Source organism: Astatotilapia calliptera, chromosome 14, assembly GCF_900246225.1.
Source record: "Astatotilapia calliptera chromosome 14, fAstCal1.2, whole genome shotgun sequence".
Classification (NCBI taxonomy): domain Eukaryota; kingdom Metazoa; phylum Chordata; class Actinopteri; order Cichliformes; family Cichlidae; genus Astatotilapia; species Astatotilapia calliptera.
The window spans coordinates 19,071,027-19,098,168 of record NC_039315.1 but is presented as its reverse complement, the minus strand read 5'-3'; the positions used below and the strand labels follow the sequence as shown (position 1 = coordinate 19,098,168).

At 38.4% G+C, this 27,142-nt stretch overlaps 1 protein-coding gene across 7 annotated transcripts in view; it reads right to left on the bottom strand.

The window, feature by feature from the left end:
• Positions 1-27,142, bottom strand: part of elna (elastin a) — a 57,939-nt gene that overhangs the window by 1,460 nt on the left and 29,337 nt on the right. The window contains exons 9-46 of one of the 7 annotated variants that reach the window (XM_026192591.1): positions 26,868-26,927; positions 26,502-26,570; positions 24,683-24,730; positions 24,501-24,563; positions 24,162-24,191; positions 23,972-24,046; positions 23,431-23,472; positions 23,252-23,335; positions 23,142-23,174; positions 22,955-23,032; positions 18,387-18,416; positions 18,061-18,210; positions 17,435-17,599; positions 17,150-17,317; positions 16,880-17,032; positions 16,629-16,757; positions 15,344-15,415; positions 15,203-15,229; positions 14,923-15,021; positions 14,793-14,831; positions 14,409-14,516; positions 14,195-14,221; positions 14,057-14,089; positions 13,734-13,817; positions 13,604-13,635; positions 11,383-11,410; positions 11,265-11,279; positions 11,113-11,142; positions 10,541-10,567; positions 9,486-9,533; positions 8,199-8,231; positions 8,020-8,106; positions 7,488-7,544; positions 6,856-6,900; positions 6,008-6,046; positions 5,382-5,429; positions 2,825-2,857; positions 43-120 (exon numbers count right to left, since the gene is read on the bottom strand). In XM_026192591.1, the coding sequence (XP_026048376.1) occupies positions 43-120; positions 2,825-2,857; positions 5,382-5,429; positions 6,008-6,046; positions 6,856-6,900; positions 7,488-7,544; positions 8,020-8,106; positions 8,199-8,231; positions 9,486-9,533; positions 10,541-10,567; positions 11,113-11,142; positions 11,265-11,279; positions 11,383-11,410; positions 13,604-13,635; positions 13,734-13,817; positions 14,057-14,089; positions 14,195-14,221; positions 14,409-14,516; positions 14,793-14,831; positions 14,923-15,021; positions 15,203-15,229; positions 15,344-15,415; positions 16,629-16,757; positions 16,880-17,032; positions 17,150-17,317; positions 17,435-17,599; positions 18,061-18,210; positions 18,387-18,416; positions 22,955-23,032; positions 23,142-23,174; positions 23,252-23,335; positions 23,431-23,472; positions 23,972-24,046; positions 24,162-24,191; positions 24,501-24,563; positions 24,683-24,730; positions 26,502-26,570; positions 26,868-26,927 (2,466 nt within the window). Of the gene's footprint in view, positions 1-42; positions 121-2,824; positions 2,858-5,381; positions 5,430-6,007; positions 6,047-6,855; positions 6,901-7,487; positions 7,545-8,019; positions 8,107-8,198; positions 8,232-9,485; positions 9,534-10,540; positions 10,568-11,112; positions 11,143-11,264; positions 11,280-11,382; positions 11,411-13,025; positions 13,133-13,603; positions 13,636-13,733; positions 13,818-14,056; positions 14,090-14,194; positions 14,222-14,408; positions 14,517-14,792; positions 14,832-14,922; positions 15,022-15,202; positions 15,230-15,343; positions 15,416-16,628; positions 16,758-16,879; positions 17,033-17,149; positions 17,318-17,434; positions 17,600-18,060; positions 18,211-18,386; positions 18,417-22,954; positions 23,033-23,141; positions 23,175-23,251; positions 23,336-23,430; positions 23,473-23,971; positions 24,047-24,161; positions 24,192-24,500; positions 24,564-24,682; positions 24,731-26,501; positions 26,571-26,867; positions 26,928-27,142 lie in introns of those variants that run through there. The other 6 variants (XM_026192592.1, XM_026192595.1, XM_026192594.1 and 3 more) reach the window with 6 other exon arrangements.

Genomic DNA, 27,142 nt, shown 5'->3' with positions numbered 1-27,142 from the left:
TTTTTCAGGATGCTTCTTCAACAATGTGCACAGGTCTTTTACCTCTATAGAATCCTCCGCCTCCTCCTCCACCTGCGCCACCAAGGAAGCCCTGCAGAGCACCGTACTTTGCTGCTTTGGCTGCAAAACAACAAAACAATATTGGTTATTATGTTTCCAATCTGAGGGTACTGGCCTTAATGTTTGCCAGAAGATTATCCGACTGGACACTGGGCAGATCTGTCCCTCTATTTTCCACGCATAAATTTGAATATCCAACTGTTCTCTTGGCTTTTTTGTGGGTTTTTGTTTCTATTTCTACAAGAAAAACTTTCTCTGTGTAAAATTTGGTACTTTCAAAAAACAAGAAACCCCCCAATATGATTCATTTGCTTTCAACAAAATGTTCTTCTAGTGCATAAATGTTTAAGAACTTGTCTTTTTCTCGGCATGTCTTATCAAAGTTCACATTTGATAAGTTCACGTTTCCCTGTAAGGATGCCGTTTAAGGCAGGAGACACTTGCCTCCAAACACGGGTGCTGGAAATTAAACTGTAGATGGATTTACTAGTGAAGTTTGCACTGCAGACCGGCTCAGCAAGTTATATTAATAAGGTAGGTGATATATGACAGACAGCTGCTGATATACTGGACAAGAACTTTATCTTAATCTAATCAACACCACCAAGATGAGATGAATGATATTTATAATAAACTTCTACATATAAAGTTTTTGAGTCCTGGTGACTGTGAAATACTTTTTAGGATGGCTGCTAAAAGGCACACTGATTTTACAAGTACTTTAGCAAAGATCATTTTGTCCCATCATTGTGGGACTGCTCCACTATCCACCAGCCCAAGGAAGGATGTGAAAACCCTCACTGGTCATGTAATGGCATGACATGAAAATGCATGCATGTCTCAGACCACCAGCACCAGTTCCCCTACAGGCTACATACTTTCTCCCCTCATTTTATTCCTGCATACCAACAGCTCCACCTCCAGTCAGTCAACCTTATGAAATTAGCAGATGACGCTACCTCGATCGGGCTAATCAAAGGTGGGGATGAGTCTGCCTGCACTCAAAAAATTCTGTTGTTGGATGAATACAATTTAATCATGGCACCTTTTTCCATGTGATTTAACCAAGTACAATAACCCATTTATGACCATGTCAAACCAACACATTTGACATTTGGTGGTTTAATGTAATCAGATTACGTTGGATCAATGTAGTATACTTACATTGACTTTAAGTGATTTATTGAAGTATATAAAGTGAAATTTATTTTAATTCATTCTACACAAGTTAAAAACTTTAGGAAAACACAATGAAATCTTGTTGTTTGAACGACTACTTTGTTAATAACTGCTAGTCTTGCTTAATGAACCAATATGAGGGTTGATGATTTCATAGAGACAAACAACCATTTGCACTTACAATCATGGATAATTTAGAATTACCCATTAACCTAACTCTAATTACACACTGCAAATCAGCCAGATTGTGGATTTGAACCCAGGCCCTTCTTGCTGTGAGGCAACAGCACTAACCATCGTGCCACCAAGCTGTCAAGCCAGGCTTAACAAAACTAGGAAAACTATGATTGCAAGGCTTGATGCAGAATTTTCTGTACGTTTTTTTCCTTGACATGTTAAACCACAATAAATAGCGATAGCATACACCTGGTGTGGGTGTAGTTATCTGCCTCTTAAAACTCCAGCGATTTTCCTGCAGTTTGACATCTAATGTGATTTTGTGAATTTCGTGAGTCCAGGCAACGAACCACTCTTACTAGATTGATCTTGTTGAGATGACATGATACAAATTAAGTTGCGGATTTTCATGCAGATGCTACATGATTTAATTATGTTCACCATAGAAACATGAAATTATTCTTGATTAAAGTTTGAGTTGTTTCCTATCTTATCTTCTTCTTACTGTGTTGATCCCATATGTTAAGATCATTCACGTCTGTGTTCCCCCATTTAGTTACAATTCTTCCTTCCTGTTTTATTTTGATAGATACCCATCTCTAGCTTCTTGACTTTAGTTGTACTTCTCCTGTGTAATTGTCTTTGATTATCTTCACCTGCATCTTGTCATCCACTTCTCCTAGTTACTCTCATGTGTAGGGTTGTCTCCCCTCCACACTCCACTGCTCTACTAAGAAGGCAACTGGCTGGAATCTGCACTTCTCCCACAGGAGCTTTTTAAGTCACTTGCCTCTGGCAGGGGGTTGCAGCACATTAGGACCTACACCTCAAGGCACAAGAACATTTTCTTCCCGTCTACAGTTCTTATATCTTAATCTTCTTAATGATCCTCCAGTCACGTTATAAGTAACATGTTACACTAACACATGCTTATTCAGGGCATTCTATAAAAAAAAAATATCCTGGTTTGGCTAAAGTTTTGTCAATAAACCTGATTCAGATTTCATTCAGAGACTTGAAAGCCCTTGAAAGCTGTATGTCAGGTACTTTGAGTGATCCAACGAATGATATTATAGCCTCTAAAATAGCATGCGCTTTCTATGAAATTATCCCACTCGCAGGAGTAATTTAGTTCAGGAAGATACAGATTATGGTGTGTTCATCATACGGGCTGAGCTGCACCATCTGCACTGACCAGCACACACCCATTTTCCAAACTCATCTCGATAATCTGGCATGTTGGCGTGCTCTGCCAAAAAGTAGATTTAATGAGAGATAAACTGGAAAATGAGCAGAGCTTCAGGGAACAGTCGCTCACTGAAACAATGCCTTTATAATGTGCAAAAAAATAAAGTTTTCTTTTTGCATGTGTGAAGTAATGTAATGAGAGGACGTGGAGTTTTGGTACCTTGTTGAGGAGTCAGCGGGGCTGGCACATATCCTACACAACAGGAAAGACAAATACAAGAGTAGGTGTCAGCAGAGCAATGATAGGATGAAACCACTTTGGGTCTGTCACACAGGTGGATTCATTTCTCTCAGCCAGGATGTGGTTAGAATTAAACTGTTGACATTATAGAGGATCGCACAGGAGGCACTTAAACGTAGAGCTGAGCTGTTTGTTCCAGACACATTTTCAGTGCAGACAAGTGACCAGATTTTATGCAGACAGTAGTCTTCTCCTGTCTGTGTTTTGTATTTATAATACCGACATTTAATCTTGTGGATAGAGGTGCATAAGGTTTGTCTGCTTAAACTGAAGAAATGTCAGTAAAATGTGGGTTGACCTGTTTAATTATTTTTAACTTAAAATGGAAAAGTTCACAAATCCTTTTGGTCTAAAAAAAAAAAACCTTCAGTGTTTAGGATAGTCAAAAATATTTATGAATAATTAATCAAATTCAAATTAAACTAAAACATTCCAGATATTTAAAGTTTAATATGTTTTTTTTTTAGTTGGATAAGAGGATACAGTAGATATCTCTACTGTAGATTAACGAGTAAGAGGTCATAATAAGCATGACATGGAAACTGTGCAAAAGCTGAAGCTGCGAAAGTGGCCGACATTAAGGAAAGGAGAGGGAAGAATAAATACCGATGAGGTAATCAGGTAATATTTTTCCTAATGTGGTTTCCGAATCATTTTCGGCATGTGAATATTGTTGCAAGAAAAGAAAACCTTCTGTTGCTCCCCTCTCCTTTTCTTTAAGCTCTAAAGTGGAGGCAGCATTAATCCGGCCCCTGATCCAGAAACAAGGACAAACAGTTAAACAATCATCTGTGCGCCAAATCCTCCGCTCGGTGGAGGCAGGTTTATTTTAGCAATGCAGTTATCAGTGCTATGAATGTACTGTGAATTACAGTTTTTCATTAGGTACACCAGTTCAATTGCTTGTTGATGCAAATATCTAATCAGCCAAGGGTCAAGACGGCATGCTGAATTTCAAACTGCTTATCAGAATGATGAAAGAAGACGATTTGATTTAAGTGACTTTGTTGTGAGACTGGCTGGTCAGAGTATTTCAGAAACTGCTGAGCTACTGGGATTGTCCCCAACAACCATGTCTAAGGCTACGTTCACACTGCAGGTGAAAGCGCATCAAATCAGATTTTTTGGACCCTATGCGACCCATATACGATCATGGTATGACAGTGTGAACGGCACAAATCAGATATTTTCAAATCCGATCTGGGTCACTTTCGTATGTGGTACTGAATCCGATACATATCTGATGTTTTAGAAAGTGTCTGCTGTTTGAACGGTCAAGTCGCATTAAATCCGTCTTTTACGTCACTGACACAAGACAGACGCCAATTATCAGCGCCGGAGAAGCGCCCGATAAGACATCGCGAACGCTTCCTGGCCGTCCAGTGAAACTGTTGGGAAGACAACGTTGGAGAAACGTTAACATTTTATTTGTACTGCATAATCTGCAGATTCTGACAGAAATCTGCAACTATCCTTTGAAGCACCGCTCCTCTCTTAAACAGCAATAAGGATCATTATTAGGTTATTTACATTATTATGTAAATAACAAAATAACTTAAAGCAAAAATTGGGAAACGTGAAGTCCGAAGTCTTTATGTTAAGGGCCATCAGTCAAACAATATTGTTTGGTCTGGGTCTAAACAGAGCGCGTTGTGTTTGACGTCTTCTTTTGCGCATGCGGGCCGCTTTGAGCGTTCACACTAGAGCGCGTTTGCTGTCGCATTTTATTTGTAGTGTGAACGAGCAGACAAAAAAAAAATCGGATTTGATCAAAAAATCGGAATTGAGCATTAAGACCTGCAGTGTGAACGTAGCCTCAGGTTTATTGAGAATGGGCTGAAAAAGAGAAAATATCCAGCAGGTTGCTGTTGTCTGGCTGAAAATGCCTTGCTGATGTCAGAGGAGAATCACCACATGATTCGACAGGAAAGCAACAGTTACTCAAATAACCTGCTTGTTACAACCAAGATTTGCATCTTTTTTTCTTTTTTCTTGAACAACAGAAGGCTGGAAAGATTGTCTGCTGCGACAATACAGCTGATGAATGAATGATGAATCTTTGCAACAAGCAATTAAGGCCGTTCTGAAGGTAAAATTGGTCCTACTTGGTACTAGCAAGGTACATCTAATAAAGTAGCTCATGAGTATACTTCAGTCTGCTTTACTGAAAAGTAGTATTAGAGCCTCTTTTTTTGGAGTTCTTATTCTTGGGTGAAAGTCCACCTCCGATACAGCCACACACTCTTAAAACATCCTACCACTGTTCTCTGCCTTTGATCCCACCTTCTAAAGATAAATGGCTCTATTTTGTCATTTGTCAACACTGATTTATGGCACAACCTGCGCCCTTAAAAGGTCACTACACAGAAGTGTTTATCACCAACAACAGGTAGCAGGTAGTATGTAACATAATGTGTGCTGTGAATTCATCAATATACTTTAATCAAAATGTGCATAAAGGAAGTAGTTGTTTTACCTTGGTAGTACTGCTGGGGGTATCCTCCTCTGTAACCAGGAACTACACCTGTAAATTTGAAAAAGCCTTTTTAATGGAGACCTCACAGGCCTACAGATAGAAAATATGTCACACGATAAGAATTGGATTCATGTATAGAATCTATTTGTGTTGGCAGTAAATCCATTTGCACTAAATGTTTTACAAGTAAGTTATGATTAAACAACCCAGCATTACGCTGAATATGACAACTTGACCTGATTTTCATAATTACGGATCTCTCAGTTTGGCAAACCTCCCTGATGGAAAAACTGTGCTGCAAAAATGAAAGCTATTAAACCATCTGCAGTAACACAGACGGATGTGTCTGTGTTCACTGGGAGATGGATTAGGACACAGTTTTTATGACTAGCTGTAGCCGGGCAGTATCTGTGGGGAAGTGAGAGCAGGCGGCACTGTCGGCTGCTGCTGTGTGATTGCAATGATCCATCACGGGTGGGCAGAGGAAGAGAAGAAGAGGCAGGTCTAAAAGCTGTGCAAGTGTAAATATGGCTGTAGACTTCTGAACAGAAATATGCATCATCTTAAGCTGCTTAAGAATAAAAAGGAGAGGGACTGAGTGGTAAAAATGTCACTGTGGTCCTCACCTTGTTGGTATCCGCCACCACCTCCAATATTGCCGTAGCCTGCTCAAATTAAAAGACAATAAAGAAACAATTCAAATGTTTCTTTTCTTCTGATATACAGCAAATACAACTTTCTAAGTTTCATATTTCTATGGATTGTAGTTTTTTTTCCTGTGTGTATTACTCCAGCATTGTTGCTTCAGGCCCTAAACTGGCATGTGGCCAGTGGCTCAGCTAACGTCACATTAACGTCCTCATCCAAATTTCCCCTGGCAGAATTTTGCTATTTCAGGGCAGGACTCCCCAGGGGGGTTGTGTTATCTTCAAACAATCCCACAGTGATGTTCTGCACAGTAATATGGTCTCCAGGGCAAAATGATGTGTTGTTGACTTGCTCCATTTACAGACTCCTAACGGAACAGAAATACTGCAGGGATTACTGCCCTTGGTGGAGCTTGCCTTTGCAGAAGCTGGATTTAAAAAAAAAAAAAAATGGCTGAATCACTTTATTTCAGGCCACATTTCTCACTGGTAAACAAACTCTGCTAAAGAGAGAGAATATGGTACTGTAAATGTCTACAAAGTGTCTTTTTGATACAAGTAATCTGAGTAAATCTAGTGATTTTGGTTTGATAGCAACTCGCTAACAAAACAAAAACTACTTTAAAAAGATCCAGTACTGAATTTTTGAGGCTTAATTTGAAGAGGAAGTGAGGTGGACGTTTTCCCAAACACTGTTTCTGGGAAACTGTGTTTTCAACATAAAGTACACAGTGGCCACAAGCTATAGGAAAACACATTCACAGCACATTTCCCATGTTTACATTGTGCTTTGATGTGCGGCAGCAGTACCGGGCCTGTTACATTACCTGGTTTCGGCGCTTTAGCTGCAGCTCCAGGATACGCAACTCCACCTGTCACACAGAGAAAACTGGCTTACATGCAATGACCCTTTAATCTATTACTATAGCCATCCTGCTTAGGACTGAGAGCCACATAAAGAATGAGAAACTCTTTGAATATTGCCCCAGTTGTTTTCCTTCCTTAAAGTGGTTTCTCATTCCTGATACGCTGCACCCTGCACAGCAACTTATCAGCATTTTGGCCAATTTCCTGCACAGGAAGTGGCATGAGATGACATCTCTTCACCAACTGTCACTTTGTGCACTGGAATGGATGATTTTGTTGTTGTTTTTTAAAGTCAGGGAAACATTAGGCATCAATGCTGACAGGCTCGCCTCCTTTTATATATACCTTGTCCAAGCAGAGTGTATCCACCTGAATCATGGTGACATCTAATAGATAACTCATCTCCTACATTTTGAGAAGGCGTTACGCTCAGTGAAGGAATTACAAAAAGGGTCTAATGATAATACGATGTTCCCTGATTTCAACAAGTCCTGCTAAAAAGCAGGATGCACTCTTATTTCCCAATTAAAAATTACTAATACGTTATAATAATTTAGTTTCCTGCAAGTAAATTTTCTTAGGGCTCACTGACCTTGATAACCTCCTGCAGCCAGTGGGATTCCTGGTCTCTCTCCAACACCACCCACAGCTACAAACACAAAACACAACAATGCTGAGACTGCATGTGCACAAGCTTCTGCAAAAACACGAACATGACAGCAGTTATCACGCTCTGTATTTATCTAATTATTCCATTATTAGTTCTTCAATTCTGACAGTCGAAACTTTCATACATCTCAGTACTCTTTGACTACTCACTTTGTGTTAAAATAAAACATATTGTACATGCATTCATTCAGAATTTACATTTTTAAATGTTTTTTGTTTATTTTGTTCTGTATGACGTACCATACAATGGTTTTGTTCATCCAGTGTCTTTCCACTTTGTGTTTTGCATAAAAATGATTACACCATAATTATAAGACATTAGAGTGTCTCTCATAGATAAAGAAAAGATTATAGGCAAGTTTTTTGCACCAGCTTTAGTCTTATAGTATATTTAAAAAGTAGTTTTAGTTACTAAAACAGTTTGGTTGCTTGAAGGAAAAAATGGATTCGAGTACCTGGAGGTTTCAGAGGCTTTGCTCCAGGCAGTGTTCCAGTTCCAGGCCCAGTTCCGGGTCCAGTTCCGGGTCCAGTGCCTAAAGGTACTAAAGCACAAAAAGAGTAGAAATATACCTCACTGCTCTTTAAACAAAATCTATGAGAGCCAAAACATAATAAACTTAAACAGGAAACTTGCCTCCATAAGGTGCTCCATAAGGATAGCCAGTACCTAGGGAGTAAAAATAGAAGACCCCAAAAATCAAAGGTTTATTTATTCAAGTGATTAATCATTAAATAAAATGTACTCTGTAGAAACTGAATGTGTACGTACTTATGTAACAAAATTACACAGAAAATTTACATTTATTAAATTTTCTATGTAATTAGTTAAATCAACAGTTTGGGCATAACATTTACCCTGAGTGCACAAACGAGTAAACGTCAAACAGAAGACTTCATGTTATAACGTGCAATTTCAAATCCCTGCCATGTTAATACTGGGAAAAACGGAGATTTACTCGATAGGCATCAGACAAAAGTGAGAAACAAAATCAACAGTCAACAAAAATAATAACAGATTGTATTCGGGTATCACAGTGTTATTGATGATCCTTTACATTAATCCAAAAAATGTAAAGGTAACAAATACTTTATCTTGAGAGTTTATAATATTTTAACGTTTAATTTTTTGTCATATTGTGTGTTTTAATCTTAGTAAAAAAAATGTTTGTTTTTATTTTTAATTATCTATCAGGAGAGTCTCCTGTTACCAACAAAATTTCTCAGTTTTACAATTCTATTCAAAAAATTACATCAAAGCTTGCAAAAAAAGTGCACAATAGGTAAAATGCCCTAAAAGTGCAAACGAGCAGATGCACAAAACTGATGACTATTCAGTCTGTTGCAGGTATAATTGGCCTGATGCAGCTTTTTGTTGGTTTCATCGATCCAGGCTGAAGAATCGTTAACTGTCTGCACAGAGAGTGCACGTTAAGAAGGATGCATCATGTGTAGCTTGACAGTGGATGTGATTATAAAAACAAATTAATCAATATTTGGATTGAGACTAAAATGACAGGGTAAGATGCTGTCTGTGTGTTTGTGTAAGTAATGAGCAGCAGCAGCAAACATGACAGTAGTGTTGAAATTAATCTGTGATATGTCACAATTTAGTTATTTAACTGTGCCATACTGATGATATGTATAATGCACAACTCTAATAATTAGAAACGTTTAAATACAAATTCATTTACAAACTGTATAAATCCAGATATAAACATCTAGGCTTGGTGTGAGCTACAGATGGCTAAAATATTATGTACTAAATTCAGACAATATTCAGTTGAACTCCTTAAATGCACATCTAGTATTTTGTGGCGAAGGAGTGAGGAAAACATAAACAGATCACATGCAAGAGAATCAGAGACATCTTATGCTTTATCATACAAATGAGTGATAGTTAAAATATCTAGCTCCTCTTTACCTGGTATAAATGGTTTGGGTGCTTTTCCAACTGTTCCAACACCAGGACCTGAAAACAGCCGCGCCTTTTACTTTTACAGTCAAAGAGAAAAAGCCCCACAGCGGGTATGTTTGTATTGGTCTCCACCATGTGGCCAGATGGATCCAGCATACTTTCATGAACTTTAAGTTAGAAAACATCCAGGAGACTGAGTGATTAAAACAACACAGCACTCCTGAATCAATAAAATAATAAATATTTGACTTGTTGTTGAACTCCAGTTAAAATAACAGATAGAATAATAAACTGCCCAACATGGGTGATGAAAAAAAGAAAGGTAAAAAAAGGAAAACCTATTAAAACCAGTTAGAAAACAACAGTTTGATCAGTTAATTTAAAATCCTCAACTATTCTGACATTTTTAATACATTTAATTTAATTTAGCATATCGTGTTTAGTTCCTTTAACTATTACAGTCACAAGAATGGGTAGAATTACACTCACTGGCCACTTCATTAGGGACATCTGTGGAGTCCCTTTAGGTGTGGCCAGTGGATCATCTGCCTCCATCTCACCCTGTTCCTAGCATCCTCCACACTCACACCAACCCTCTGCATGTCTTCATTCACTATATCAATCATTTTTGCTCTCCTCTTTTCCTCTATCTGGGCAGCTCCATTTTTTTTAATACATTCTTTGTCCAGCATATTCACTGTCGAAGCCATCTCAGCCTCGCTTCTCTAACTTTGTCTCCAAAGTTAACATCTTCAGCTTGGCCTCCTGTCATTTTTCTCTTGAGTTGTCTGTACACAATCGAATAGACCATTTTTGGGATGTGATGTAACGAGAGATTTCCATCATCCATGTACAGTCAACAAATCTGTAGCAAATGTGTGATGCCATCACGTAAATATGGACGAAAATCTCTGAGGAATGTTAAAACACCTTTTTGTGGCCAGTGAGTGAGGCGTGATAGGGTGAAACTTAACTCTTATTTTTCTTTTTTTTCTTTCTTATTGTAAATTACAAATTAATCAGTACATTTTGCTCAATTTTGATTAAAAACGTAAACTTACCAGGTTGAACTTGGCGTGAAGTGTCAACTAGAAACATAGGCAACGGTTACATTCATTAAAATATGTCAAAATGACAAGTAATGCAATTTCAGTAATAATAAATGTAATAGGGCAGGTATACCAAACTCATTTCACTTTAAGGGCTACATAAAGCTCATGCTGTTAGTGTAAAGAAGTTTAAGTGCCTATTTAATCCCAGAGATAAGAAATAAATATTGTTATAATATAAACAAATGCTGTAGTAGTAAATGAAATAAATCTGACAGTGTGACACTGTAAGGAGATTACAAAAAAGTTCTGGTAGCTCATTGTCCAAACTGTCCCTTACGTATAAACCACAATGTTTTAACTGAAAATACAGTTAAAAGAACAAAATTGATGCCCTCCTCTAAAGCTGTCCAGTTGGCCGGATTCGGCCAATTCTGGCCCCCTGGCCTTATGTTTGACACCTCTGTCATAGACTTTACAGATTAACAGATGCTACAAGCTTTTGTTAAAAGATCCATTGAAATAAGTTGCTTAATGGCACATGTTGAATACGTACAGAAAGGAAAAAGAAAAACTGTTCTTACCACCAGTGGGAGCGTCAACTCCTGTTCCAACTGTCACACGGGAAACACACAAGTAAAAGTTTTGTCACATTTAATGTTTGAATGAAGCCCAAATCATGAACCTCTGAGTATTTTTGATATATTTCAGTATGAGAGGATTTTGACATATTTACCAACACCTGTGCCAGCTGTAAAGTAAAAAAAAGAAAAAGTATAATAATGTTTAGATAAGCACAGTAAGCATACTTTCACTGTTAACAAGGATTTACAGGATTAATGTGAACTACTTACCACTAGGCTGAACAATTCCACCAGAAACTGTCAGAGGAGTCAGAAATAACATTTATTAAAACAAAGAGACACACGTGAGAATCAAATGAAGCAAAAACCTGCATGTTTGTTTCCAACTTACCACCTGTGTTCACCCATCCACCACGAGAGGAAAGAAAGAAAAAAAGTTAGAAAAGTGCCTTTTACTTTTTGTCCTTTCAGATGAGCCCAACTAATATCAACAAAATCAATGGTTTCCATTAATTGGATTTGGGAATGCAAGGAAATAAATACAAGACGTAATCTTCTAGGATTTCATGCAACTACGAAACAACTAATCTAATAAAAAGTGTAAAGTAGCTGCTTTTCAATTTATTCACTGTTTATTTAATAATAAAGGACTTTAAGTGCAGTGATTTTACAAACTTAAACTGTGTAAATATCACAAAAAACTGTCAAACTATGTGCACAAGTAGTCATGTTCCTAAACAAACCTCTGTGGAGAATATGAGGAATTAAAACAGAAAAGATCGCTACCCATTAATCTACCTGTTCCCTAATGCAGGACTAATGCAGTTAATAGTACACAAATTGCAGTAATGACGCTATAATGAAAGCAATGCATCAAGCACAGGAAGCTGTGAGGTAAAAAGTAAAGGAGTGCACAAGTCGAGTAAATGCTAGAGAAAGAAAAAAAAAAGCAGCCCCAAATTATGCAACACTAACAGGAAGTTGAAGAGGCAAGACAGGTTAAAGTGGACCTATTATGCTGCCGTTCTTTTTATTTTTATGTGTTCACTTATTTATTTTGGTGATGTGAATAGTAGAAGTCTTAACCCCTATAAAACTAAATAAGCCTAAACCAAAAGCCTTCATTGTGCTCTAAATGCTCAGTTTCAGACAGTTTTCCTACTCTTGGATCTGTATGATGTCAAAGAGGGACATCATATCAGACACGCAGCTCTGGCTGTCTGCATAGAAGCTCCACCCACCTGCTGCTGAAGTCTTCTTTTAGTGAGGGGCAGCCAATCAGAAGAAGGTTGGCTTAAAGGAAGAATAGCTAAAACTGAGGTGCACTAATGCTTAAATAAGGTAACAAAGAATAATTTTGAGCTATGATTCAAAACTACTCTATATAGTCCAAGAATAAAACTCTGGAGCTTGAAGCAAGCATAATAGGTCTGCTTTAAAACGACTTTTCTTTCAGGACTTTGTGAAGCACAGTGTCCAGGCACTATATGTGAGACAGCTCTCTCACGTATTTGACAGAGTACATAATGCTGCTTCCCTTTAGCAGAGTATATATATAATACTGTAAAAAAGGTAATTGGTTCCCATTCTTTACAGTCCCAAAAAGAAGTGGAGTGCTACTTACTACAGCTAATGCATGCTCATGAGACATTTCTATAGTATTTCCAAATAGTATTTGAGAAAGTGAACTCTCTAAATCCTGGAAAATTTAATTTAGCTTTGTATAAATTATAAACACTCTCATACGGCATAATTTCTTGATGTAATAATTTGATTTAAATAAATAGACATAATTATCAAGACAGAAGCAAAAAGGGTCCAAATCATCTCAAAAAATCTAAATCACATTCTCAAATACTGAATAGATAAATATATATATTAGATCAAAACTCAACTACAACTGCAAACATCAAATAAATGCCTTATAATTTAATTTATGGTCAAAGACTTCAAGCAAACCGAGTCTTACTGGGATCTGGGACCTCTGGGGTCTTGCCAGTTGTGGCAATATCAGTGGGCTCTGCCAAAAAGATGACAAGTACCAGTTTGATCCAGTGTGAATTCCACGGGCACAGAGTGAGAGCCACAAGAAAAGGCAGAAGCTGTGAAGTGGACCAAAGCACTGCCACAGCTTGGAGGCTGTAAAGCTGGAGGTGGTCAACGGCTTGTAGCAATATTATTAAAACTGGGAAATTGTGTGGGCAGAAAAGGAGTGAAGGGGCAAATACGTTTACCACAAAGTAGAGAGCAACTGTTAAAAACAAGGAAAAAAATGGCGTGGCAGGTCGAGCCGTGTGCGTGTTTTATTGGTAAAGTCGTGCAAGCAGTGTGCTGAAGCTCTCAATAAGCTTCTGAGACTTAAAAATGAAAATCCACAAATCTCTTCAGTTTGCTGTTAACTTTTTACATTTGCTGTATAATAGAAATACTCTAACTGTGGCAGACAATCCTCCTTTCATACAGTATGTAATCAGCCGTGACATTTCACCGTACCTGGCTGAGGAGTTCCACTGACATCCTTTGCTGTGGAAGCAATAATGGATCATTTAAAATTTACAACTATGAAAAGGTGCAAACAAACAAACAAACAAACAAACAAGAAGCTGTTCTCTAAGCTTTACCTGGTTTTCCAGGAACTAATTGACCAGGTACAACAGAGCCATTTGGAAAACTGACAGGTGTGTATGGAGTCACTCCTGGAACTACTGCAATGATACAACATTTTAAATTCATCCAAATTCTGTCTATAATTTGCCAGAACCCTAACTTGTTTCCCATCATGACATGGACCCTGATACCTGATGTCATTGGTGGATGAAGCTTTACTCCAGTTGACTGTAATTGGCTGTGATTTGGTATTTTATCTTTTAACCAACTTCTGCATCTTTGCATCTTTATTATAAAACAATGTAGCTTTTTCTATTAGTTTTGAGGTTCTCCTTACCGTATTTTGGTGCTTTTGCTCCAACTGGAAATCCTGTGTAAAAACACAATGTCATTAATACTCATATCATGACATTGTTTGATGTTAGTTGAATTCTATAATCACACTCAATGGCTGTTTGGTGTTTTCATGCAGTACCTCCAGGTAGACCTCCAGTTCCAACTCCTAATCAAAAGAACCAGAACCAGCTGCATCATTAATTTGCAACTAAGACAATATAAAAATTTATAGAAACGATTAAGTGAAAAATGCTTGAAGTGACAGAAAACTGTACTCTTTCTCTCAGAATCATCAAGGAAATGTGTCCAATATTTTGCAGCACTCATATGCTTGTGTGGTCGTTTCACTGTACCGTATTTAGCAGCTTTTGCGGCGGGGGAGTACGGTCCACCTGCAACTCCTGATCCTCCAATAGGAACTCCTCCAGGTCCTAGCCCTGTTCCGGCTCCTCCAGGAACTCCTACATTAGTGCAGGTGGTACAATTAGTTCAAGTATTAAAATCTAAAGTGAAGTTAGATTAATGAGTGAGAATACATTCATGCCCGAGGAAATATTTCTCAACGTGCAGGATTTATGCAGTTTTATACTTATTTCTGCCTCCTAATTTAGAAGTTTTTGCAGCAGGGGAGTGTGATCCACGTACTGCTGCTAATACAGTTTAGTATTTCTCTCCATATTGCATTGGTGTTATTTTCATCATATTATTCTAGAGTGTAATCAAAACAAAAGCCTTACCATACTTTGGTGGTTTGACTCCAGCACCACCTCCAAAACCTGTAAGAAACCAAACAAAGTTTGCTGCTGAATTATCACAAACGACAGAGAAGAAGTTCTTTTAAAAAACCCCAAACCTTTAGCGACTTACCACCCAATCCACCACCAGGGACTACCTGTCCTGTTCCCCCTGGGAAAACCCCTCCTCTTCCTGGGACAACCCCTCCTCCTAGGCCTGCTCCTGGCACTCCTATAAAATGTGTCAGCACAGCTTTAACAAACCAAATTAAATCCAATATTGCATTAAAGGCACAACCTTTAACAAAAACTGTATCACTGGATTTATGTATTAATATGTTGATAGACTTGTACAGGTGGAATACGTTTGGCAAATATTATGAGGTACCAAACTGTGAATATCAAAGTCTCACCATATTTAGGAGGTTTGGCTGCCAAAGCTGCACCAAAGTAAGGACAAAAGGTAAGATTATCAGGACAACGTGAATAAGATTGAAAAATATAATTGAATCCTTGAAATATCTAAAAATATTATGTCCACGTGGCATGCTTACATCCATATCCTGGTAAAAATCCTCCTCCACCACCTCCACGAACACCTGGAATAAACCCTCCACCACCTTGACCTTTAAGGAAAAATATAATTATTTAGTCTGGAATTGTTTTTCTTTTTTTCATTTATTTAAATGATATGATGGTATTTAAACTCAGGGCCCTGCTGGCTTCAGGGAGAGACTCTGCCAACCGTCAGCGAGGATGGCTTCTCTCCCCAAGCCTGGATTTCTGTTCTTTTTTGATTAAAGGTTTCAGGCACCGCTCACTGTTTCTCTGCAGGCTTTATTAAATGGAAACTTCCACGACAAATTGTTAGATCATATTAATAATCAAGGCTGGGCGAGGGAGGTGTTTTTCTTTCTGTCTTTTTTCTAGGAAGAGGAGCAGATGCTAGATGAGGTCAAACGTGAACGGAGAGAGGAGAAGATCCGAAGGAAATGGCAGGACCGCCATGTCACTTCCCAGCGGAAAAGAGTCTTACTAATACATGTTTTTGTTGTGGAATAAAACTGTATTGTTAAAGATAAATAAACACTGTTAAATTAAAAAATATAAAATTAATTATTAATTAAAGAAACTTTTCCCAAAATGAAAAAAAAGTCTCAGTTTCAAAGAGGTTAAAAAAATCCCAAATCCAAATGTATCACTTGGAACAGACTGTGGTGGAGTCTGAGGCTTCCAAACAGCCATCAGAAGCTGGAAAATACTTTTAAAGTGGCTTAAATGGTAAACTCCCTCCAACCGCAGCCTCTTGGTCACTAACATTTTTTTCTCACTTAATATCGTAAATCATGAATTTTCTGAGTTGTATTTGAGAACTTTTAAAGGTGGTTCAGTAACATCTCTGTCAGTCACTCGTTATTTTATAGCTGTTATTTGCTTTCTTATTTGCCTTTTTGTTCAGATTGAAGTTAAATTGGCAATATTTGATGGAGTTGTTGCCCAAGGGGTTAAATAGAGACAAAATATTTACTTTTGAAGACATAAGTAGCTTTTTTTAAAATACTGCTTGAGATAATGTTAAACCAAGATGTCAGTTTTGTTATCATTGGTTGGCTATACTGCACAAACCAAAGAGAATTAAAATCCAGTGAGAAGTAAGGAGGCTCAGAAACAGTCAATTCAAACTTGTTTCGTTGACCAATACTCTAGGAGGACCAGTGATTCGTGTGACACTAGAAAACTGTGCATGAAACGGCAAAATCATTGTTGCTAGAACTCGATGGGAATCCTTCGACCCGATTGGCTAAAAGCATGCAGACAATAATACAGTTAAGAGCATACCGTATTTGGCAGCTTTGCTTGCAGCATAATATGCTCCTCCTGTTCCAAGTTGCCCTCCTGTTCCAAGTTGCCCTCCTGTTCCAAGTTGTCCTCCTGTTCCAAGTTGTCCCCCTGTTCCAAGTTGTCCCCCTGTCCCACATGCAGTTAAATTAAAAAAAAAAACACACATTATAAAATACCTTTAGAAGTTACAGCTTTGGCATGATGTTAAAAGTGTTCACAATAAAAATTAACACAATTATTAAGAATACCGTATTTGGCAGCTTTGCTTGCAGGATAATATCCTCCCCCTGTTCCAAGTTGCCCTCCTGTTCCTAGTTGTCCTGTTCCTAGTTGTCCTGTTCCTAGTTGGCCTGTTCCTAGTTGGCCTGTTCCAAGTTGCCCTCCTGTTCCAAGTTGCCCTCCTGTCCCACATGCAGTTAAATTGAAAAAAGACACATTTTTAATACCTTTAGAAGTTACATTTTTTGGCATGATGTTAAAAAATTAACAATAAAAATTAACACAATTATTAATAATACCGTATTTAGCAGCTTTGCTTGCAGGATAATATCCTCCTCCAGTTCCTAGTTGCCCTGTTCCAAGTTGTCCTGTTCCTAGTTGTCCTGTTCCTAGTTGGCCTGTTCCTAGTTGGCCTGTTCCAAGTTGCCCTCCTGTTCCAAGTTGCCCTCCTGTTCCAAGTTGCCCTCCTGTCCCACATGCAGTTAAATTGAAAAAAGACACATTTTTAATACCTTTAGAAGTTACATTTTTTGGCATGATGTCAGAAAATTCACAATAAAAATTAAAACAATTATTAATAATACCGTATTTGGCAGCTTTGCTTGCAGGATAATATCCTCCTCCTGTGCCTAGTTGCCCTCCTGTTCCAAGTTGCCCTGTTCCTAGTTGTCCTGTTCCTAGTTGCCCTCCTGTGCCTAGTTGCCCTCCTGTTCCTAGTTGCCCTCCTGTGCCTAGTTGCCCTCCTGTGCCTAATTAGAATAGAAAAAAAAATTATGCACTTTTTAAAAAAAAGTACATTTACAGGTTACAGTTTGATATAATGTTTAAAAAGTTCACAAAATAAATAGTAAAATTCAATTAATAAAGCATACGACATTTAGCAGCTTTCAGCTTTGCTAAAAGGATAGTATTCTCCTATTTGTGCTTGTCCCCTTATTTCTATTTTTCCATTGATCTATTTTCTCCCACCCCCCCTCCATTTGTCCCTATTTGTCTCCATGTTTCTACTTGAGCCAGGTCCCACCCCACAAATATTTTGCCATCATTTTTTCCTTCAATTTGGTGATAAATGTTGCCTGTAGATTGAAAATCATGGTCTTAGAAGTCGGTGAGACAGAAATTTTTTTGAAGAATTTTTCTGTTATTCCACTGAAAATGTCATTAGTTAGTTAGTTTTCTTTGTAACAGTTCCACAAATAATAAAGCGTACCATATTTAGCAGCTTTTGCTGCTGGTGAATATCCACCAACCGCTGGAATTCTTCCAATCGGTGCACCTCCTGGTACTCCCCCAGGTACACCTCCTGGCACTCCCCCAGGTACACCTCCTGGTACTCCCCCAGGTACACCTCCTGGTACTCCTGACAAAAGCATATGTGTAATTTGTCCATGTAAATAAATTTTCCATGTAATGTAACATAATTTTATATGAGTTAAGTTATATTTTTCTCACTCTACTGAAAAAATGCATGAAAAAAGTATGAAAAATGATTAAAAGTATTTTTTTTCCCAGATAAGGAAAAACAAACATTCTCACCATATTTGGCAGCCTTAGCAGCTCCATACCCTGTCGTCAACATAACGATAGTGAGTCATATGATAAAAGTTGAGTAAATGAAGAACATTTATTTATTTATTTTAAAAAGCACAAAATAAAACAAGGTGTAAGGTATGGTGTGAAATATTTGTGCTAGTTAGTTAACCCTTTCATGCATAGTGGTCACTATAGTGGACAGCTATTCAAAGGCTGTTTTCTTGTATTTGTGTGTATATATATATATATATATATATATATATATATATATATTAATATATATATATATATATATAAATATATAATAATATATATATGTATATATATTATATATATATATATATATATATACATATATATATATATATATAACGTAATATACATATATATATATATACATATATATTATATATACATATATAATATATATATATAACATATATATATTACATATATATATTACATATATATATATATATATATATATATATATATATATATATATATATATATATATATATATATATACGTATATATATATATATATTTTTTTTTCCATCTTTTTATAAAATTTTTTTATTTTTATAGTTTTTACACAGTGTGTATTATTTATTCGTGTGTCAAATTCATAAGTCAAAATGTCTGTTGTCCACCTAACCGCTGTGTTCACACCGAACGCGATGGACGCGAATAGAGCGTCAGGTTTACATGTAAAGTCAATGGAAAGGCGCGATGACGCGCGATTGCGGTCCCGCGAAAATTCGGAAGCAGATTTGCGTCGCGAAAACGCCAAAACGCGTGAAACGCGCGTCAGTGTAGCGCGTCAGGCGCGTTTGACGCGCGAATAAAACCACGCGCGTGAGTTTTTGTGTTGCACTTTGTGCATACGCGCGTTTCGCGTCTACCGCTCGAGTTGGAAAAATCTGAACTCCAGCGTCAAATCGCGCCGCGACAACCAATCAGGAGCCTGGTGACGTGGCTGTTACCTAGGTCAAAGGGGCAGATCCAGCCAAAGCCTTTCATACTTCAATGGAGGGGAAGGCTAATCAATGCGGTAGCAAACAACTCGGAGCTGTACAACACCAGCTGCTTTCAGTACCGAGACAGGAATAAAAAGGACCGAGCTTGGAGGAAGATATGTGAAGAGATCGGGCAACCTGGTAAGTTCATTCATTTCTCTTTTGAAAGTTTTCACTGACCCGGGGAAGCCGCACAAAAGCTAGCAAGCCACCGCTATTTTCCCACTTACGTACAAATACCGTTCTGCTTTTATGCATGTTGTCATTTAGGAATATATTTTATTGTTTATTAATAAACAGTACACAGTGGTCCCGCTGTTCATCCGTCACTGCTTTGCTTTTTCGCTGATTTTTTATTGCACAGTACAGCATTGCATTCTGCAGCCTGATTGACAAATCTCCTGCGCTTGCCAAATTTATCACGTTTGGTTTTGATAACCATCGCGTCCAATAGAAAAAACAGCACAAAAACACCCATAACTATGAGCCTCATTCGGAAATAGACACCTGCACCGTGAGGGAAAAAGGCGCACGAAAGTGGCGGGCAGATGAAGACAAACCGCGGCATAATAATACTTTTACGTTTTGCAATCTACAAAGGTTTGCACTTTGAGAATCAATTGTGAGAACTGTGACCAGGGGCTAGTTATTCTGAGAACCCCTGCAATAAATGAGGGACCACTGTCTACTCTACGATTATTATATCCAACCTGTTAACATTTAATACTGTATTGATAGAACCAACTGATTCTGCAGCAGAGCATCCCCAGTCCCTGAGCTCCTGCTGCTGCACCCACAGATATGTACAGCAAGCACTGATACCTTTTTAGTCGGTGGGATTCCCTTGTGATCACCTTTACTAAATATCTACAACCAATCTGATTATATCCTGTTATTGTTTTTGTTCTTTTTTCAATGTTGAAATTAAAATCTAGTAGCAGCCTTCTCATTTCTTTGTGTTTTGTGCTGTTTTACAGGCCCACAGAGGAGGACGGCTCCGAGGCAGATGAGGGACGGGTCCCAGGACGGTCCATCGGCGGTGGAGCTGGCCATCCTGGAGTCCCTGAAGAGGCCACACCAGTCTCCAATGGAGCATTTCCTCCTCAGCCTTGTTCCTGCTCTGGAGAGCAGCTGGTCCTTTTTATTCCTGTCTCTCTGTAAATTCTTATATTTTATATATTTATGTTTAATGTTTTTCTGTTTGAGACTTTTAATATTATTTCAAATAAATGTTTATAATGACTAATGTCTCAGTTCTACTACACAGCAAATGTTGGCACACAACTTGACACATGTAGAATTTATTTCATATTATACTAATGACAAAATATACTGATACAGTGGGATGCAGAAGTTTGGGCAACCTTGTTAATAGCCATCATTGTCCTGTATAAATCGTTGGTTGTTACAATAAAAAATGTCAGTTAAATATCATACAGGAGACACACACAGTGATATTTGAGAAGTGAAAAGAAGTTTACTGGATTTACAGAAAGTGTGCAATAATTGTTTAAACAAAATCAAGCAGGTGCATCAATTTGGGCACCACAAAAAAGAAATGAAATGAATATTTAGTGTATATCAATGTGTGTGTCTCCTATATGATATATGGGGTGCCTTTGTCTGGATGTGCTTCCCATCCAGAGCTGCACAGCACAGAGGAAAGTTCCAGCGCTCCTGGAATCCCTCTGTGATGGAGCGCCAGTCTCCAGGTGAAGGCACAGCCATGAAGTCGTCCACTAGACAGTCCCAGATGGACGTCGCTGCCTGGGGGGTGATCTGGCTCACCGTGGACACACCGACTCTGAAACTGAACGCGATGGTCCTGAAGGAGTCCCCGGTGACAAGGAACCTGGACAAAATTGTTCAAAATCAGTATTATGTGTACTGCAGTTACAAAATACATTATTCAAATTCCAAAATACTTTTGTGATGTCAGATATAAATCACAAAACTTAAATCTTACATAAAACATTTTGTAATTATAAGGATAATTACAAAATGTATATTAGATAATATCTAAAACAGTTGTGTTTTGTTTTAACTTTAACATATCATAATTTGATTGGTAGCAACTTTCACTACAGTGAGCCAATCACTCATAATTCCTAAACATGTCAATCAGGTAGGAATGAAGTGAGACATTAATAGAAATAAAGAGTTGTGTGTTGACATGTAGCCCTTTCCTTGCTTAAATCATTAATATTTTTGAGAAATTAATCTGTGATAAGACAGCTTATCAAGATAGAACCATGTAACTAGAGATGAACCAAACTGTTCAGTTTTATCTAACTCTGTTTTAATAAAGGCTGTGACCCCTGCTATAGAGTCTGACAGCTGCAGGGATTATATACAAATATTCAACTATCCCAGAATTAAACCAGGTCTAAATAAAAAGGAGTGAGTATCACTACAAGGTTAACTCAGTGGTGCTAATGCTACAGTTTGATATCAGCAAACACCGAGCGCATACATTGATGTGACACCACAGCCATGCTATCATTCAAACACTGATAACAGCATAAATCGAATTAAATCGGGACTTGATGAGAGCTTCTGAGTATCACTAGAAATATTATAAACAGTCGTCTTTGTACCACAGTTTGCTTTCAGTAAACACCGAGAGCATTCACTGTTAGCATAGCACATCCATGTTAGCAGTGTATAACTGGATGGATTAGCATATTAGCACAGATATCAATAAAGGACTACCGTATTAAATAGTTTTACTAACCTCAGGCAGACGGACAGGCGCTCTGCAGGTGGGATTGAGCGCCTGTAGTTGGTGTTTAAGCGGGCGATGCTGGGACCGACGAGGGAAAGCAGGTCCTCAAACTGGCCGACGGTGATAGCGCTGGAATCGGCCGTCATCCAGGCGCAGCTCCTGGAGCAAGTGGTGAAACTCACCAAACTGCTCATGCCTCTGGAGGACCTGATGGACCCAGGTACGGCGAGGACGTCTTTTACGCCGCTGCTCTGCTCTCCACAGTACATAGAGAAGGGAGACTCTCTCTTCAAGCGCTAGCTCGATAGCTGCCATCTTGCAAAGATACCAGTCTGGCACAACTCCCTCCCACATTCCTCCCACATTTCCGGTTCACGCGCGTCAAAATATCATATTTTGACGCGCGATGGATTTTTCTTGGACACGCGTTGAGACGCGAATGTACACGCGTCAAATTAGGGGCGTTTGGGGCGTTTTATTCGCGTCCATCGCGTTCGGTGTGAACACAGCGTAAGTCAACATGTAACAAACTCTTTGAAAAGTACATGTTTTAAAAAAATTAAGTTCAAAAATCTTTTTTTCATGCCTAAAGATGAATACAAATATTTAAGAGAAAACCCTGATTGAGGTTGTCATAATTCATGCATGAAAGTGTTAAAGATGATCATATGGAGCTAACCCACGAATATTATTTTTTCCATTCATTGGCCTGCAAATAAATCTTTACTTTTCCCATCATCTTACAGTTCATTTGACAGCTGTGTGACTTTTTTCAGCATGTGTGCTGGTGTGCAATTTTCTTTCTTGCCAAGTGCTAGATATCGTACCTCCTGACACCTGGCCTGGATACAGCCCACCAGTGCCACCAAAGCCACCACCACCAGCTCCAAAGCCTCCAGTACCACCTAAACATGGAGCAGAATGCGGAAAGTCCAGTTACGTGCAGACATACTGATTTTACAGGAAGCATTTACTTCAATCAGTATGGTAAACTACTACACTGAACAACTTTACCCTGACCAGGTGAAATGACCCCAAGTCCCACTCCTGCAAAAAAAGGAAAAAAGTGAATTCTATATCTCTACTCCACATCTCGTAGGGAAACAAATTGTGAAAACTTATACCAGTTCCAACAGGATATCCTGGCTTCGACCCAGGGCCACCTTGCACTCCTGGCAGTCCAGGTGCAACATTAAAGCCGCCATAACCTGATGCATGGATACAACGCCGATCACTAAATGGTGAATTTCCACTGAAACCAAACTTCAAAGATGTTAACTTCAAAGAATAAACTTATTTTTACCATATGTAAGTTTTCCACCTGCAGTTTTTGCTCCATAGGCACCTAAAGAGAGAGAGAGTGAAAAACAGAGGCTGGAATTATTTTATATGTGCATACATCATCATATGCAAACGCTACGTTCAGGTGAACACAATCAACACAAAAGGTTGATTCTGTTTCTCCTGATCGTAGTGTTTTCAGTGGGAGAAATGTTTCTTCACTCATCCAGTGCCTTTCTCAAACTGAAAACGCTACGTCCAGATGAACAGAAACAACTTTTTTGAGCTCCTGAACACAAAGGTTCGGTTTCAGAAAGACGAACAAAACAAAACCAAATACACTCTTCTCTCATTAGAATAACACAGTGCTAAACCTGCCACAGAAAAATCTTAGAGTACAGTTAAGTATAAGATAAGTAAGACTGTAGTCTGCAAAATGATAATAATAATCCTGCTGATGTTAAAGTTATTTAACATTAGCAGGGATTAAACCACAAAATTATATATTATGCCACATGCCTGTAGAAGAATTAATGCAAACACTGAATAATTTCATGTCACACCTTGCACTTTGGGTGATTTGAGGGGGTATCCATGGAACACTCCTGGCTGCATTGGTCCCCCATACCCACGGACACCTGTGAAGAAGAAAAACATTTAAATCTGGGTTAGATAATAGCAGACAGAGTGGATAACCCCCCCCCCCCAGAAATATTTACTTGTACAATAACAAACAATCATTGATAAAGTTACCTTGCTGTCCTCCTCCTACTCCTCCTGCAACTACATAAGAAAAATGAGATATTCCAGTGAGACACATGAAGATTTTTGCAGTGACGAAGCAAAGCACACTGGAACCATGCATCACAGTGCTACGGCATTACTCTCTGGACCCACACCAGCACTTTTACTTATTCATGTACATTTGTTTAGTATGTCTTACACTGGGAACTCTACAAATATTGTCTGTGAAGGATTGTCAGTAGTGTAAGCCTTTTTAGAGCTGGTATTTACCATTTTTGGGATTCACTGGCAATGAAATAAAACTGAAAATAAATCAGCTGACACCCATCAGTAAAAACTTGAACTTACTTGATTTGGGATTGAGTTGAGACCCAGTGGGCACTCCAGGCAGAACTCCACGTCCACCAAACCCTGAAGATGACAGAAGAAACCAGACATTCCTGCAGTTGTCTTTAAATGACTGACAGTCTGCATGGTGAAACTAACAAAGGAGTAAAAGTTCCCCAGATTAATATATGAAAGAGTCAAACCTTGTCCAGGCACCAGTCCACCTTGATAAAGGCCAGGTACACCCACACCTGCCACAGCCAATGAGAAGACACCCATGTTTAAATATATGTGAGGGATCAACAGCAGTGTTGACGGTGAACATTTAGATGTCCGAAAACCACAAAAAGAAAAATAAGCCAAATGGGAAGCGGAAAATGCTTACACATTGAGCCTTTGCCTGGTTGATACAAATTGAATTCACCTCTATAACTAAATGAATTATACTGTATACACTGATAGCTCACCTTCATCGAAATTTATTTCAGCAATGTAAAAATGCCTTTACATTTAATATATTATCAGGGGAATTCTCTTTTGAAAGAATGTTGATTTGCTGTTTTCTAAGGCGACATTTGACAAGACTCAGTATAATCCTTTGCTTTTATGTACAACACTGTGCAAAAGTCTTGAGCCTCCCATCAGGTCTTTATACGATATTTTGCTTCTAAGGCACTTTCTTGTTATGTTTTTAAAGCAGGGAATACTTCTTCATCTTTCATTTTCAGTTCACGTCTTGCACCTGACTGTTTTCAGAGGAATGTTTTTTGTTTTTTAAAGCACCTAATCACCTATGAACTGCCCAAGCAGAAAGAAGTCCTTAATTCAATGAATGAATCAGTGCAGTGTGTAGCGAACAATCAATTTTAAAATGTATCTTTAGGGACTTTGTTACTATCACCCGTCACAGAAACACTCAATACATTCCCATTTCTTTAGCTGAATTTGTAAAAACAAATTTCTAAAGACAACACAACTTGTATTTTTACAGCAACTAAGTGATTCTCAAAGAGCTACTAACTGAAAACTTGGCATGTGTCAGCATGGTGTGCAGTGTGTCCTTAAACAGTGAGGAAACTGGACAAGTGGAAGACAAAGACAAAGAAGACAAAAAAAGAACCAGCAGACCTAAAACTTTATCTACAGCAGATGAACAGCAACTGGAAGTCATGTCTGGTGACGTCTTTTGAGATATGATGTTTACTGAGAAAAGACTGACGTATGCTAAACTACACAAGAACTGGGCTGGTCTTATATGGAGTAATAATTCAAAATAAGACATTTTTGGTTCAGGTCAGGAGAACACAGGTTTGGAACTGCTTTTCAGCCAGTGGGGTTGGGAATCTTGTTAAACCTTATGAAATTATCAAAGCAGAAGAGTCTGATTTTGATCCACTGTGCAATACCATCTGGAAAATGTCTGACTGGGAATGGCTTCATTTGGCTTCATGACAGTGATCCCCAAATTACTGCTAAGGCAGGAGAAGCATATGTGAATAGAAAAACAAATAATGAAGTATTATCAGTCATGGATTGGCTTCTCAGAGCCCAAACCTCAACATTATTTAACATTAATCATCTTGACAGAGAATGGAACAAAAGCGAGCCAACATCCAGAGGAGAGCTCTGAATGTCCTTCAGAACTATTTCTGAAGGTTACTTTTAAATTACAAGAAATTACAAGAAATTTTGACTAAGAGTTCAGGCTGTGCCAAAGTATAAAGCTGGACATACCACAACTGACTTTCAAGATCTCTGTGTTTTTACGCTATATCCTGTATTTTCATGTATGTTTGGACATGTTTTAATAAATTACTGCGCATGTTTCACATTTTATTAGCAAAATATAAAGAAACGAGTGGTAACGCAAGACTTTTGCACACTACTGTCTATATAAGCTTTTCTGGGTTTTTTTTGCAGATTTATATGTTTTGTTGGTAAATATTTTTGATGTGGCTGCACTGCCTGGTGGGCTGCATCCTGTCTGTCTTCACTCTGAGTTTATTGTTGAGTCTACAAAACCTGGCACTTTGGCAGCTTTTTTTCCTGCGCCACCACCTCCAGGAAGGCCGGTCTGAGGAATAACAGGTGCTGAAAAAAAATAAAGAAAAGAAGCCATAATATTATTTTGCTTAAAGAAAGGAGTGTGAAAAAGACACAGTGTCCAGAACACACACATCCTGGCCAAACTGGGATTTCTGCTCCTTCACACAGATGACTCCTTTCTTTCTTACTATTATATATTAGAAAATGTATTATATACAATCTATTCTAGTGAGTACCTAACAAAAGTAAGACTGGCTTTCAATTTTACTCGAGAAATCAGAGCTAAAATAAAATGAAAAAAAATTAGAAAAGGTGGAAAATGATATTAGGTGTGTGCCTTGCCTCCACCAGGCAGTCCAGGTCCAGTTCCAGTGACTCCAGGACCTCCTCCTCCTCCAACCCCTGTTCATATGCAGACATAAACATACATTTGAAGTCACATTCAGTTCAGTGTTAGTCTTTGACACCAATAAGATGCTTTGTACCACTGTACAGTTGTACATCCCAACACCACTAGAGGGCCCTGTGCCACTAAAGATGAGCAATGAGTCGCTTTGTGGCTTGTGGCAGGTCCGCTTGCTGGTCAGCGGTAATGAGAGCAGCTAATCTGGGCCTTG